The 14,993-nt window shown below is 34.3% G+C and overlaps 1 protein-coding gene across 1 annotated transcript in view; it reads right to left on the reverse strand.

Annotated features, from left to right (window-relative positions):
* Vps15 (vacuolar protein sorting 15) overlaps positions 1–14,993 on the reverse strand; it is a 46,194-nt gene that overhangs the window by 12,900 nt on the left and 18,301 nt on the right. The window contains exons 12-21 of the mRNA XM_089646596.1: positions 12,619–12,735; positions 10,910–11,044; positions 10,287–10,609; positions 9,382–9,515; positions 6,576–6,788; positions 4,023–4,098; positions 3,796–3,891; positions 1,350–1,481; positions 875–985; positions 17–189 (exon numbers count right to left, since the gene is read on the reverse strand). Coding sequence (XP_089502722.1) covers positions 17–189; positions 875–985; positions 1,350–1,481; positions 3,796–3,891; positions 4,023–4,098; positions 6,576–6,788; positions 9,382–9,515; positions 10,287–10,609; positions 10,910–11,044; positions 12,619–12,735 — 1,510 coding nt within the window. The remainder of the gene's footprint in view (positions 1–16; positions 190–874; positions 986–1,349; positions 1,482–3,795; positions 3,892–4,022; positions 4,099–6,575; positions 6,789–9,381; positions 9,516–10,286; positions 10,610–10,909; positions 11,045–12,618; positions 12,736–14,993) is intronic.

A 14,993-nucleotide genomic window follows, 5' to 3' on the forward strand; every position in this document is an offset into this window, starting at 1 on the left:
GCAGAAGTGAACTCACCAGGCGCCCGCAAATCCCACCCGAATATACCGCCATATAGTGTTGCATATATGACGACATTATCACCACCGGTGCACTGGCTGTTGCATGACACGTCGATGACACCTCCGTCTTCCGCAGGGTCCAACTGACGACACTGGGACAGCACCATGCGCGAGGAACCTGAGTCTAGTCTGAAAGGGAACAATGAACTGATGATATTACATGAGCAGGCAATATCTGTTTGGTGCAAGTTTTATTTAACAGAAAACTTAACCTAGGATGCGCCAAAGATGGCCTGCCGGGTATGCAAAATTTGTACCCTTTGAAAATGCCAAAACAATAGCATTCAGCAGTTTTTATACTTCAAAACCTGTTTGTAACTGATTCAAATGAACCATGATCGCTTGTCGACAAAATAACCAATCAGAAAAGAAGTTTTGCATTGCTTGAAGTTCAGCACAAGTGAGGAAATTAATATTTAAAATTACTAATAAATATTTTTAAGTTATGTTACTGTATTTACAGGAAAACCTCATACGATTTTATTTTTATATGGCAAAACATTTATTCAACCATGTGAAAGTACAGTAAAAAGAGCAAAAATACATATTTCTTTATTTACCATTTTTAGTAAGTAGTTATTTTGGGAAACCACTTACTTTTATTAAGCTTACAATTTTAATAAATACGTACACAATTTATCTGATAAGATCATTTACAGTCAGTAAGCAGTACGTCTTTTATGCATGGCACACAACGGAAGTTGTAGATCTAGAGTATCTGGCATTCCAAAGGTTAGGAAGTATCACATAGCCTTTTGACATTGAAGAACATAACATGTAATTTTGAGTAAAAAAATAAACTATTTTACATTACCTTAGAACAAATACAGATCCATCCTGCGTAGCTGCTGCAAAAGATTGGTTATTTTCACAAGGAGCCAAACCAATGACAGGGCCCGCCCCACGATTATACATCGACTTGGATCTGGATAGGAAGGAAAAAGACAAACTTAGGTCAATTTTGAATTGATATGAATACATAAAGTCAACAGATTTTAGCTTATGTCCTTTTGGACTGTAGGCGAAAGGCTGCTTCAGTCATGACACTCGCTTGTGTGGAGAACTCAGATCAGTTGTGGCAGATTTCGGATGCTAAAAACAAGTCATTGATTCTACTAATATAAACCAATTTAAAGCTCTATTGGATTCTTATTTGAAGAGAAGAAAGGATTAACTTATTGTGAAATCAGATATGAGCGCATCAGCAGAATGCTGCCTTCTCATTCAATAATATTAATAACATAATAATGTAAATTGTATTCGATTTATAAAACAATACAACATCTTACTTGTTGACAATGCTGACTCCTTCCATTTTGCCAACCTCCCACAGTCTGACGGTTCCATCGTTGGAGCAAGAACCGAACAGACCTTTTGCGGATGGGCCAGAAGATAAGTTCACCAGTTTATTTACCGATGCTCTGGAAATATAGAAAAAAGGTACCCTTGAAAACCCTACACTATAATAATTGATTTAGAATTTGAGAAATAGTCCAGTGGGCAATACTGATAAGAAAGTCGGCTGGAGTGGTGTCTATATATTAATAATAATAATAATATTTAGCCAATTTATTTGACACCGTTTTTGTGAAAAATCACGTCAAGGGCACTGTACAAATTTTTTTATTGAATTATAAATAGAGCTGGCTTACGGCTAGTATTCATAATAACTAGTGACTTACGATTAAGGCTCAAAACTACTGACTTAATTTCTAATGTACCAGAGATGCCTATCGGGTACGAGAAATTTGTACCCATTGTGTGCCGAAGTTGCCATATGGGAACAGCATCCAGTAATATCTTTTCATAGGTTGTATATTAAGCTGTAGTATACTCAAACGAACCACAATCGCTTGTCTACAAAATAATCCTGTTTTCAAAGATACAACAGCAGCAAGCTGTTACAAACTTACGGTCAACAAGCGCACCGCGTGAACAACGGAAGTTTTAGCTCACTGGAATCTGGCTTTCCAAAGGTTAATTGGATCTTCATATCTCGGAGTGTGGGAATCCGGCATTCCAAAGATTAATTGATTCTTTATGTCTCGGAAATAAGAGAGTACGACATTCCAAAGGTTAATTGATTCTTCATATCTTGGAGTGCGGGAATCCGGAATTCCAAAGATTAATTGATTCTTTATGTCTCGGAAATAAGAGAGTACGACATTCCAAAGGTTAATTGATTCTTCATATCTTGGAGTGCGGGAATCCGGCATTCCAAAGATTAATTGATTCTTTATGTCTCGGAAATAAGAGAGTACGACATTCCAAAGGTTAATTGATTCTTCATATCTTGGAGTGCGGGAATCCGGCATTCCAAAGATTAATTGATTCTTTATGTCTCGGAAATAAGAGAGTACGACATTCCAAAGGTTAATTGATTCTTCATATCTTGGAGTGCGGGAATCCGGCATTCCAAAGATTAATTGATTCTTTATGTCTCGGAAATAAGAGAGTACGACATTCCAAAGGTTAATTGATTCTTCATATCTTGGAGTGCGGGAATCCGGCATTCCAAAGATTAATTGATTCTTTATGTCTCGGAAATAAGAGAGTACGACATTCCAAAGGTTAATTGATTCTTCATATCTTGGAGTGCGGGAATCCGGCATTCCAAAGATTAATTGATTCTTTATGTCTCGGAAATAAGAGAGTATGACATTCCAAAGGTTAATTGATTCTTCATATCTTGGAGTGCGGGAATCCGGCATTCCAAAGATTAATTGATTCTTTATGTCTCGGAAATAAGAGAGTACGACATTCCAAAGGTTAATTGATTCTTCATATCTAATTGATTCTTTATGTCTCGGAAATAAGAGAGTACGACATTCCAAAGGTTAATTGATTCTTCATATCTTGGAGTGCGGGAATCCGGCATTCCAAAGATTAATTGATTCTTTATGTCTCGGAAATAAGAGAGTACGACATTCCAAAGGTTAATTGATTCTTCATATCTTGGAGTGCGGGAATCCGGCATTCCAAAGATTAATTGATTCTTTATGTCTCGGAAATAAGAGAGTACGACATTCCAAAGGTTAATTGATTCTTCATATCTTGGAGTGCGGGAATCCGGCATTCCAAAGATTAATTGATTCTTTATGTCTCGGAAATAAGAGAGTACGACATTCCAAAGGTTAATTGATTCTTCATATCTTGGAGTGCGGGAATCCGGCATTCCAAAGATTAATTGATTCTTTATGTCTCGGAAATAAGAGAGTATGACATTCCAAAGGTTAATTGATTCTTCATATCTTGGAGTGCGGGAATCCGGCATTCCAAAGATTAATTGATTCTTTATGTCTCGGAAATAAGAGAGTACGACATTCCAAAGGTTAATTGATTCTTCATATCTAATTGATTCTTTATGTCTCGGAAATAAGAGAGTACGACATTCCAAAGGTTAATTGATTCTTCATATCTTGGAGTGCGGGAATCCGGCATTCCAAAGATTAATTGATTCTTTATGTCTCGGAAATAAGAGAGTATGACATTCCAAAGGTTAATTGATTCTTCATATCTTGGAGTGCGGGAATCCGGCATTCCAAAGATTAATTGATTCTTTATGTCTCGGAAATAAGAGAGTACGACATTCCAAAGGTTAATTGATTCTTCATATCTTGGAGTGCGGGAATCCGGCATTCCAAAGATTAATTGATTCTTTATGTCTTGTAATGCGGGAATTCTGCATTCCAAAGATAAATTGATTCCTAAGTTTGCATGAAAGTAAAATTTTACCTATGCTCATGCAACTGGGCCATCAGAGTTGTTCCAGGCTTCCAATTAGTTGGGGGGAGATTAGTTCCGAAATTCTCCACTGCCCCCTCACGGGATCTGAAAAAAGTTTTTAAATCGTCAGGGATAATTTTGTCATTTGCCATTTAATTTAAAAAAATTAAATTATGTGATATATCACAGTAAAACCTTGACATTTTACAAAAGGCAAAGACACTAAATACACTTACCTTAAGGCTTTTACATATTTCGTTTGCTGTCTCGTTGATAGATCCCGTAGTTCTAATCTGCAAGGGGCCATGCTATCTATAAAAGAGAAATAAAACTTCTAGAAACTATTGTAGATAATAATAGACGTATTGTAACATCGAGGGCTACATTTTGACTACCTCTGTGGTCGAGCGGTTAAGATCTTCGATTCAGAGGTCGAGGGTTCAAATCATGGCATGACAAATATGTAAATTGTTTTTCAGATTTGATTACTTTTGATTTGATTACACATTATATTTTGCAGCATGTTCCCGAATGGTAGATACTCTTTCAGTATCGCCCTGGTGAAACACGTTGCTTGAAATGGCTTTGGTGAACAGATCTTAATTTACCACATCTCCTTCCCTTCCCCACTTCCTTTAGCGTCAAAACATACCCCAATCATGGATGCCATTGAGATTTGACATCCATCAAATGTGATGGGTGTTTGAAAACCCCAATCTACGTAATTTTACTTGATCTACGGCACATATATGTGGTTTTATAATAACTCAACAAAATGAAAATTCAACACACCTTTAAAAAGTGATAACATTAAAAGCGATGAAAAAAAAGTAACCTATAAACCTAACCTAATCTAACCTAGTTTTTATTTCATCACTTTCCATGACTTTATATCACTTTAAAGTAGCATTGAATTTTTTTTTTTTTTTATATATTCAATAATATTGTTATTGGGTTTATAAAAACAGTTTATTTTTAAACAAGTTCTGCTGTGTAATTATTATTACGCGTGACAGCTGTTTCGCCCTCTGAAGGCATTATCAAACTGTGGGTAGCCCACTTACAGACGATACATTTATATTATTTCTAGATAGGTATTTTAATTTCAATTACTGATTTCTGAATTGATTTCTGAGTAAAATGTTAATGCCTTCAGAGGGCGAAACAGCTGTCACGCGTAATAATAATTACACAGCAGAACTTGTTTAAAAATAAACTGTTTTTATAAACCCAATAACAATATTATTGAATATATAAAATAAATAAAATAAAATGGAGTTCTACAAATTAAACTTAACCGGTCAGCAACGTAAGCAGATATACACGATAAAATAACGATAGCAGTCAAGTACAATAAGCGTGTTTACACGTCAACGCGTGTGTTTCCACAAAAATCGTCATAACTCCGTTATTCTTCTAGTGACATCCCTAAAACAAAAAGTAGAATATTCGTATTGAATGAAGCTTCACATCTCTATTCAAAGTTATCCATAGAAACCCGTAAAAAGACCTACTCAGTGGAAGCAAATTTTACCCGCCAAATCGTAAAACGACGCCAAGAAAGCCGTTTGACGTGCCGACCCGCCTCGCAAGTTTAATTATTTTTTTAAAAATATATTTTGTATGAAATGGTCAAAAAGTGAAGTGACAGAATTGTTTATTGTACATTTATACGATGAAATAAGTGTTTTTTTTTTACATTATCCGTGATTTTAGTATCGTTTTTACATAAAACATTACAGGTGAGTCATTTTTACAATTTTTTCATGTTTCCATTCTAAATTTAAATATTTACAAATGTTAATATTTATTTATGATACAACAATTTGAAAGCCTATTTTGTAACCTTTCTAAAACAGTTTTTACTATTCGGCTCCGTTCAGTAATGTTTCATTTATAGAGCTTTGATTGTGAGGCGGTAATAACACAACGTTTTCGTGAAATTGACATTTCGGTAAAGACATCTTAGCTTCAAGTTCGCGAAAAGTCGGAGGGGTTAATAAGAATAAATAAATTGCATTGAATTGTCATTATGATGAGTTATCTGGTCACACGCATGTGATGCGGCGGCTATCCCCGCACACGCGTGATCCATAAAATTGTGTCAAAATGTGCCGCTTGATGAGATAGATTGTGTTGTAACAGCCAGCACCAGGTTAATAGTGTCAATAGACAAGCGTTTTCATCCATTCTAACTGAAGCCACCACTTCGTCGGTCGCCCGATTGTTTTTTCCTTAAGTCAAGCCCATTGTTCGACCCCTTCACATATTTTCAAAAAAATGGTGGGCAAGTCGGATACGTGAGTAGGCGGTTTAGTGTGATATAAAGAGAAAATAAACTTGTAGTTCTGTGAACAGCAGACCTCGCGTCCATTAAAGTATGTTTTCTAATTTTCTCTTAATAAATCATAAGCAAAATTTCCTCTGAAATCATAAGATTTGTAAGTAGGTACATAAATACTTACCCACTTAATTATAAACCATATATATTTTATGTAATATTCTTTTATTTCAAATTAAATAATTTATCCAAAGAAACATGACATAATGGCGATTCTTTTTTCAAACTTTCTACAGGCAGGTAGGTAGGTACCATAAATATATAAAAATGCAAACAAGAGGGGTCCAAATAAACACGACGATTTTACATTTGAAAAAATAATCTTTACTGAACCATTATAATGGCCACCATCTTGAAACAGAACGTACAAACAAATTCATAGACAGACGAAATGCAAAACGGTCGAGTTAAAATAGGACTTAGCTACACTCAGAATAATCATTCTTACATTGAACATAGCTCCTTTCCTGCAGCAAGCTCTGCTCTACGAGGGACGACAGATGGGTGACGTTGGAATCCTCGGATGCGGGGCTAGAAGCCCTGGGGTAGCTCTGCAGCTGAGAGGGTGAATGAGCCAGCCCACCGGGGTTCGGAGGACTAGAAGCGTGGATGGAGGCAGCTGACGAGGGGCTGGCGTTGGCATACTCATTACTACCAGCATCTAGAATTTGCAAGATAATATGTAAAGGTTAACGTGTACGCATGTTGAAAAGTGTAGGGGCCAGCAGCTGTTTCACAAAAATTCAAATGTAGCATTGTCATTAACGGGAACTTAAAAATGTATTAAAAAAAAATGTTGCTGTTTGACAGATATCCGATCGAGCTGAAACTCAGCGGATAGACTCATTATTGATGACAATGCATTCTATCAACTCTTGGTGGCAATCACATACACACACGCACACGCACACATACACGCATTTCTCTGAAATTGGATGACATTAATAATAATAATAATGATTTATTGTCTTCTTTTCTTAGTAACATATAGAGATAATTATATCCTCACTGGGATCTCCCGTGCTGAGGATTTAATTTACATATTATAATTTAATTATAAGAAATTAATATTACAACAAAGTAAAATATGAATTTGAATATAAACATATATGATGAGTATAATTTTTTTTTTTCAAATAATTTTAAAATAAGTAAGATAGTGTTTTTTGTGTAGTTCAGTTTAGTAGATTTAAAATTATTTGTAAAAAATTTATTTTTTAATTAATTATTTACAAAGTGAATACGAAATAAACAACAATCCTACCCCATCGGCATTTTGCGAGTTTGGTAGATTTGTCGACTCCAGTTCCTGGGTAGGAAGGTTCGATATTATTACCTTTTATTTCAAAATTATATGTATATTTTTATTATTAAAATTTGAAAACGTATTTCATCACCTTTCAAAAACAATTTTTATTTTTCGGATAGTTTCGAAATATCCCATTTATTTGAATTTTATTTTGTGAATCGGAAATTACACACAAATTCTCAGACTCTGACAGCATCTTCAAGAAATATAACGGTCAATATGCCAGAGGCCTGAAGGGTTAAAAGACATTTAAAATAAATGTTTTACATATTAAAAAAAAAAACTTGTGTTTTTGAGTTGATTTTTCTGTGGTTAAACCATTGATGTATATACACTAGATCGATAATTACCGCGTCAAAGCATTGCCACTGCAATTAAGGCCACAGCCAACTTTGCCGCTAACGCCAGTTCAGTGCTCAGTGAGATGCCGACCGAGTTAAACCGAGCGACACGCCGTCAAAACTATTTCCAAAATGGGTAAATGCGTCGTTAAAGAATGCAATTCAAGGTCACAAAAACATAATAAATCATGCGGAATTACTTTCCACTCGTAAGTTTAATGTTTACATATTCACATTAAGTTAAAAAACGCTAAAATTGGAATAAAATATCGAATACTATAAATATAGGTTCAGTGTTGCCACTAAAAATTCGTTTTGGTTTTCCCACATTAATGGGAGAATACATAATTTATGGAATAAGTTACTATGGAGGTAACCTCTGATTTTAAATATTTTTTAAATAATATTAAATTATATTTTAATCTTCGTACAAAAGAATTCTTTAATCTTATTTTAGTTTATTAATGAATAATCCAGTAATTATATTTTTTTACGTATTTTATATAAATAATTTTCAGTGTACCTAAAGATCCAGCACGCCGTGAGAAAAGGGTGGAAATTATTCGATTACTTAGAAAAAAGACAGACTGGCTGTCTACTAAATCTACAGTCATTTGTTCGAAACACTTCCGGGATCAAGACAAGCTAAGACCAAAAAGAGATGTTTGAGTATTGTATGCTAGGTATAATACAAAATATTGGAACAAAAAATGTCTTTATTATTTAATTAATTATGCTTACTTTTAGTCATATAATAAAAAAAACACATATTAAAATAATTTTAATTAGTTTATCTTATTACAAACTAACGTTAAAAAAACACTCTATTTTATTGCTTATGTCGGGTAAAATTTCAAATGGTAGGCAACACTGACGCGCCAGCGCAGGTTTGTGTTTCTGTCGTTGTCTAATCGTAGCGGCAGCATTGTACTCGTGACTTGTGTAAGTAAGACAAATATATGTTTACTTTAAAATGTTTATTGGTTTCAAAGCTACGTCGTCGCGGTTTTAGAGTGGTCATGCTTTTTTTGACGCGCCGTAATGAAGCTTGCTTCTCTATTTATATAACTCAATGGGTTAAACAAAAATATATTTAAAGTTTGTAAAAAAAAGTAGACAAAAATGAAGGGCGCTGCTGTCATGTACATAAATGGATAGTTAAAACTAGTTGAAAGGAAAATTGATAAAAAAGGACTAAGCATGAAGGTTTGAGTAAATATATATTTTTCACATCAACATCAAAGCGTGTTCTGAAATTAGTGGTAATTCCTGAAAGGAAATGATTCTAAGGAAATTTAATATTCAAATGTGTTATTTTTTAACACTTGGTGCAATGTTTGCATAAAAATGTTTTTTTTAGTGTTTGAAATGTACACATCAAAGAAGAATACTACATATTTATTCCTTTTTATAAAAGCAGTAATAAAAATTGAGTCAAGCCATTTTTCCTTGTAAAATGTCAGATTTGGGAGGGAAACATAACCTCAAATATAAATCTTCTATATTTTTTCTAAAATCGGTGTTACTCAGTGTTGCCATAGTATTTTTTTTTAGTTGCATTTTATTAAATTCATAGATTTTGTTGACACACTGTAACAACATACCTCTCGATAGCAACGAACAATATTGCGCCTCAGCCGCATTTCTGTTGTCACCAAACATGTGTTGCCATTCTGAGTTCATGTGGCTGTGGATTTCTGTTGGTGCTTGACTGCTTATACTTGTCTTGTGATTTTTCCTGGAATAAAAAAAAGTTAAAAGACCACATTTTTTAATAGTAACTCCCCACAGGAGGCCCTGAGGGAAATAATATCCCTCGGGGCCTATGTCATTTTTGGGATGCTGTGTGGAGGGTCTTTTTGAAGTAGGCAGGAGGAAATACAGAGACCGGCACATAATTCCAAAACCGGGCTATTGAACACAAAACGAGTAGTAGAAGTGACCCTTTCTTATGTAACAAATGTCAATAGTGTACAAATGTTGAGCACGTGTTCGACGTGCTTCGCGACTGAGCACAAATAAAAAATATTTAAGTTCAATGAACTTTTAATTTTCAGCTTGGAACTGATAATAAGCATATAAGTCATTTCAGATAAACGATAGAGAAGGGAAAAAAATAATTATATTAATTTATAATTCTTTTTTCGAAATGTGTAGGTATTTGTTTTGTTTAAATATTTGACAGATGCTTATTTATGAATTAATTAATTAATTAATTAATTAATTATATGAATTAATCTAGTGAAGATATGTTACTCCGGCAACGCGTTTCACTGAACTAGGTCCAATGGACATACTTTAGAGGCCCATTCATATACATATTCTTTAAATGGCTATTCTTTTCATGTTGTAATTTTTCAAGTTAACTAACATTCGAAAGGTAAATTTCTTCTTTTGAAAAGCAATGATCCTGAGGCAAATATTTTCAGCTTCACAAATCCAACAATAGTATTACAATTAATACAAATAATGGTTTCCCATAATAATAATAATAAATTAATTGACTAACCTATAATTCATGACACTGTTACTATTATACAAATTTTTAGACTGAAGATGCGTGTCGGACGTAGTGTCCAACAACCCCGCATCCAGCGAGATCAACTTGGCCGGGCACTGACTGCTGGAGAGGCACAGTTTTCCGGGGGCGTCATTGGGCACCTGGTACACATTGCCCTGGGTCCCGGCCCGCTGGATCTCGATGAGGTGGGCGCTCATGGCTAGGATCTGCGACTCAATATGGTCGGTGAGGCCGTCTGATTCCAGACGACGGAATAGGTTCTTGAGGACCTGACCCATCTCGCAGTATTGAGGCATTGTGCCCTGTTTCACCTGGAAGGAATGAAGAGATTAATTAAAAGACACGAAAATTTAAAACTTTGAAAATTATTTTAACTGCAACATTTAAAAAATGTATTGTTATGTATTTAAGTTAGAAAGTTTTATTGACACTTTTTTAAATGGACTGCTTTTCTTTATTGTTTATTACTACCTTAATATTCCTACTCTATTATTCCCTCGTAAGCACTGGGGTGGGATAACTTTAAAAAAAAATTAAGGAATTACCATTACATTTTCTTGACCGTGTTATATAAAAATTATATTTTTGTTTTTGCTTGTTTTGGTGCTTACTTTCATTCTTGTATTTTTTCTTTCCCTCAGTGTTTGTATGAGCTGATTGATATCCCTGTATCGTATGACAGAATCGAAAATAGTTCTGGGAATGTGCGGGGATAGGCTTTCCAATAACAGTTCGGGCTTATCCACCTGAAAAAATTTAAATAATTTAATTAGAAAAAATTTAAAAGCATCCAATAGTGGAATCTGTGTTTCCTCCTTCATGTAATCCAGACCTCTTCATGGACTGCATTGTGGTAAATACTCAGTATCACCCTTTTTTTACAAGAGTACCACTGTCTGTACAGTGTAAGGGCATGTCGCCGCCCGGTTAGGAAGGGATTTATTAATGCGGTTCATGAAGAGGCCCGTATTATATGAGTAAGGATAAACAGATGCAGGTAGCTCGATCCACGTACGAGCTGTAGTACACAAAAACGAGTCGAAGAAGCGGCCCATTCTCTTGAAGCTGTAGCTTGTGACTGTGAACGGATATTCTGCTAGTGTGTGACGACCCATTAAATTCAGATATTTGATGTAAATTCTTAAAAATATGGTATGTTTCCGCGTAAATCGAAATTTATCGGCAGATTAATGTCGTGAATATTTGAAGTAAATTAGTAAATATACGTTATATTTCTGCCAGAATGGAAATTTTGTGGCCGATTTCCTTCGCACCGGCTCTTTAAACTCAGATATTCGAAGTAAATTTAATAAAAATACCGTAAATTTTACATGTAATTTGAAATTATGGACCGGCTCTTTAAATTTAGATATTTGAAATAAATTAGTAATAATTCGATATATTATGTGTAAATCGATATTTCGCAGCCGATTTTCATCACGGCCGGACCTTTTAATTCAGATATTTGAAATATATTTGCTCGGGCCAGTTATAATTGTTGCATGTAATTTTTGGTGCTGTTTTCCCGCCCGCGTTCCGCACGTTTTACCTACATCAAGTCAGTTGTAGTAACCGCGCCGCAAGTACAACTGCTTTCCGCATAACCTATCTTGAGTTATTAAAACCACCGCGCCGCGCTGTAAACGGCAAATGTTATACCGCAAAGAACGCCGTGAAAAAGTGCATAAAAATAGCAATCTTTAACGCATTGACCATTTCGCAAATCCAATATCACTATTCCCTTTCCTGAACTCTCTTCCAGTACTAACAATTACCCTACCGGTGATTACCGCAGAGCAAAGTGGAAAGGTGCCGACAGCTTGGAGATATTGGTAAGTCAAATCAAACAAATTTACAAAATACCGTAATTACAGTCCATTCACGCCGCAACAATATTCGTAAAAATACAATACATTTACGTGTCATTCGAAATTTCGCAGCCGATTTTCGTCGCGGTCGACCCTTCAAATTCAGATATTTGATGTAAATTCGTAAAAATTACGACATATTTTGGCATAAAATTAATTTTCTCAGCCCCTCAAACTCGGATATTCTAAATAAAATCGAAAAAATACGACATTTCATGCAAATAGATTCAAATTTCCAAAATAATAATACTAATTAGGGTGATTTATAAGGGTATTTTTAATTAAACAACCATTTAGTGTGAAAAAAAATTTCTGGGGTTAGTTTTGTGGGGAAAATTTCGAATAACGCGTTTTTGAGAATTATCAGGGTTTGAATTAAGTAGTGAAGTCACAAATAACTGTGGAACTTCTACAAAATAATCAAGAGAAAATAATATTTACACAAAACTTACTTGTGTTAATTTATGATGCAGATGCGGCCAAACGAGAGGAAGTATTTTGCAATTAACATCAATGGGATTTAGCAGGGATGCTACACAAGATATAAGGCCGCAAGTTTCATGAAGAATCTGTAAAAAAAAAAACATATTACATATCTCTTCAGAGTACTCATAGTCTGTTTTTCGACAACATCATTTGCCTCCTTTCCTAATGAATAAATACATTTTTAAATTCCTACTGAGGTAAAGAAATATTTTAGAACTATTGTATTTTTGTACCACACATAAATTACTGTAGCAGCATTTTATTCTTACCCAACGACGGTTTAATGAAACAAATGACAATTCTACAAAATAGAGCAATGAGAATCATATTGAAGAAAAATAGATACACAAAAATTAAGAACATGTTGAAGGAGTTAAATATCTTGTCATTTAAACAAATTATTTACTTTAATACCATATTTTTAATCTACAAGATAATCAATGGCCATACGTCTAGTGAATTCCTAAGAAAAATTGATAAACTACAGAACAAACAAACACATGAGACGAGGAAAAGAAATGAATTGAGACTCCCCTTCAGGAAAAAAACACAGAGTCAAAAGTCATTGATGTACGGAGCGTTGAAGATATTTGGAGGGCTACCAGAAGAAATAAAATCAGAAGAAAACATAAAAACATTTAAAATTAAATTACGAAAATATGTGATTGATTCATTTTAAATGTGTAACTATAATTATATGTATATAAGGATTGTATTAGGACATAGATAACTATGTACCTACTTAAAATACTACAATAAACAATAAAGAACTAAACAAATCTTGGCAAAGGAAAAGTAGTTGTAAGTACAAAATTTACTCACATCGATCAATATTTACTTAGATAAAATGCAACAAATATCCAAAAATTCAACAAAAAAATATTATAATAATGGGACACAATTTTCACTTACATTGAAACTAGCTTAAGAAGTTCTTAGGATGTTTCATGCTTAAGAAATTTTTTGGCATAAAAATGGCCCAATTTATCGCACATACGGTTCCATGATAACAAAATGACAATTCACCACACCTTTAAAAAGTGATATATAGTCATTAAAAATGAAACTATTTTAACCTATTTTTGGTAATTTTTCGTAATTAACCTATTTTTGTTTCATCACTTTTCATGACTTTATATCACTTTTTGAAGTGTGTTGAGTTGTCATTTTGATTAGTTATCCGGTCACCCCCACATACATATAAGGTTTTTCCGGTCCCTTGGAATACTTCTTAACCTTTTCACCGCGATCAAATGTACCGAAAATTACACTCGTACGCGGTACTCACTTTGAAAATCAAAACCTACCACTTGAAACAGCTATAAATCTCTTATTTCTAGACAGATTTATGATTTGCTTATCTTAAAAGCTTTATTAATGCTCTTGAAGTTTGTTGAAACACATAAATAAACAATAAACCGCAAGATACAGATATAATATTATAAACAGTGACCCATCACAAGAAATCAACAAGAACTGTCGCCATCGCATGCACACTGCTATATTGTTCATAGTATTTACTTACCCGGTCTGATGGGATTTGGACCACTGCGCCGATATCATCAAAACACAATTATTTTTATTATTATATCTACTAACAAATAAAGTTTTAATAAAAAGTTAACGCGAGGAGAAATATTTATAAGTTTTGTTTTTCATGGTAGTTTCTAAAACATGGCCACACACACAATGTCACATCGCACTCTGGGCATTTATACTGGGACATTTTCCTTTTTTTAGAAATGGCGCACACTCGGCAGGCTCGGTGAAGTTTTTGAGAATTATTTCCCTTTATTGTGTGGGGCATATGTTTTGCTAATGCCTTAGCAGTTAGTCTCAGAGGTAAATCATGTGAAGAGCGAGAATGAGGCTCAGATCGGGAAGTTTCATGATATTTTTGCAACAATTGTCGTATTACGGCTAATTGGAAATCTGCTAAACTAACATTTTTATTTGTAATTGATTTAAAAGCTATATGAGAGTTCAATAAATACAGATCAATAATATGGAAGGCCACTTTTTTATACCACTTAATTGTTTTTCGCAGGCAATTAATACTACTTAACATCAAGTCCACTTTGTCAACAGAACCCATACACTTATTATAGTCTAGAACGCACTTGGGTTTCATAATTGGTTGACGAGTTTTCCAATCAACTTTTCAGGTCATGTCCATGGAGTCGTCATGTAAGGTTGTTAGTATGTGAACTTCTCTTTTATCGCACCACTTTAAAGCCAACAGAGGTCCACGATGTTGTGCTTTCATTTCACCCTTTTTAAGTTTATTAAATTTTGCCATGCCTTTTCGTGTCTTCCGCACCGTACCACAGGCATTGGTTTT

This window comes from Hesperophylax consimilis, chromosome 24, assembly GCF_061612785.1.
Source record: "Hesperophylax consimilis isolate HC1 chromosome 24, BYU_Hcon_1.0, whole genome shotgun sequence".
Lineage (NCBI taxonomy): Eukaryota > Metazoa > Arthropoda > Insecta > Trichoptera > Limnephilidae > Hesperophylax > Hesperophylax consimilis.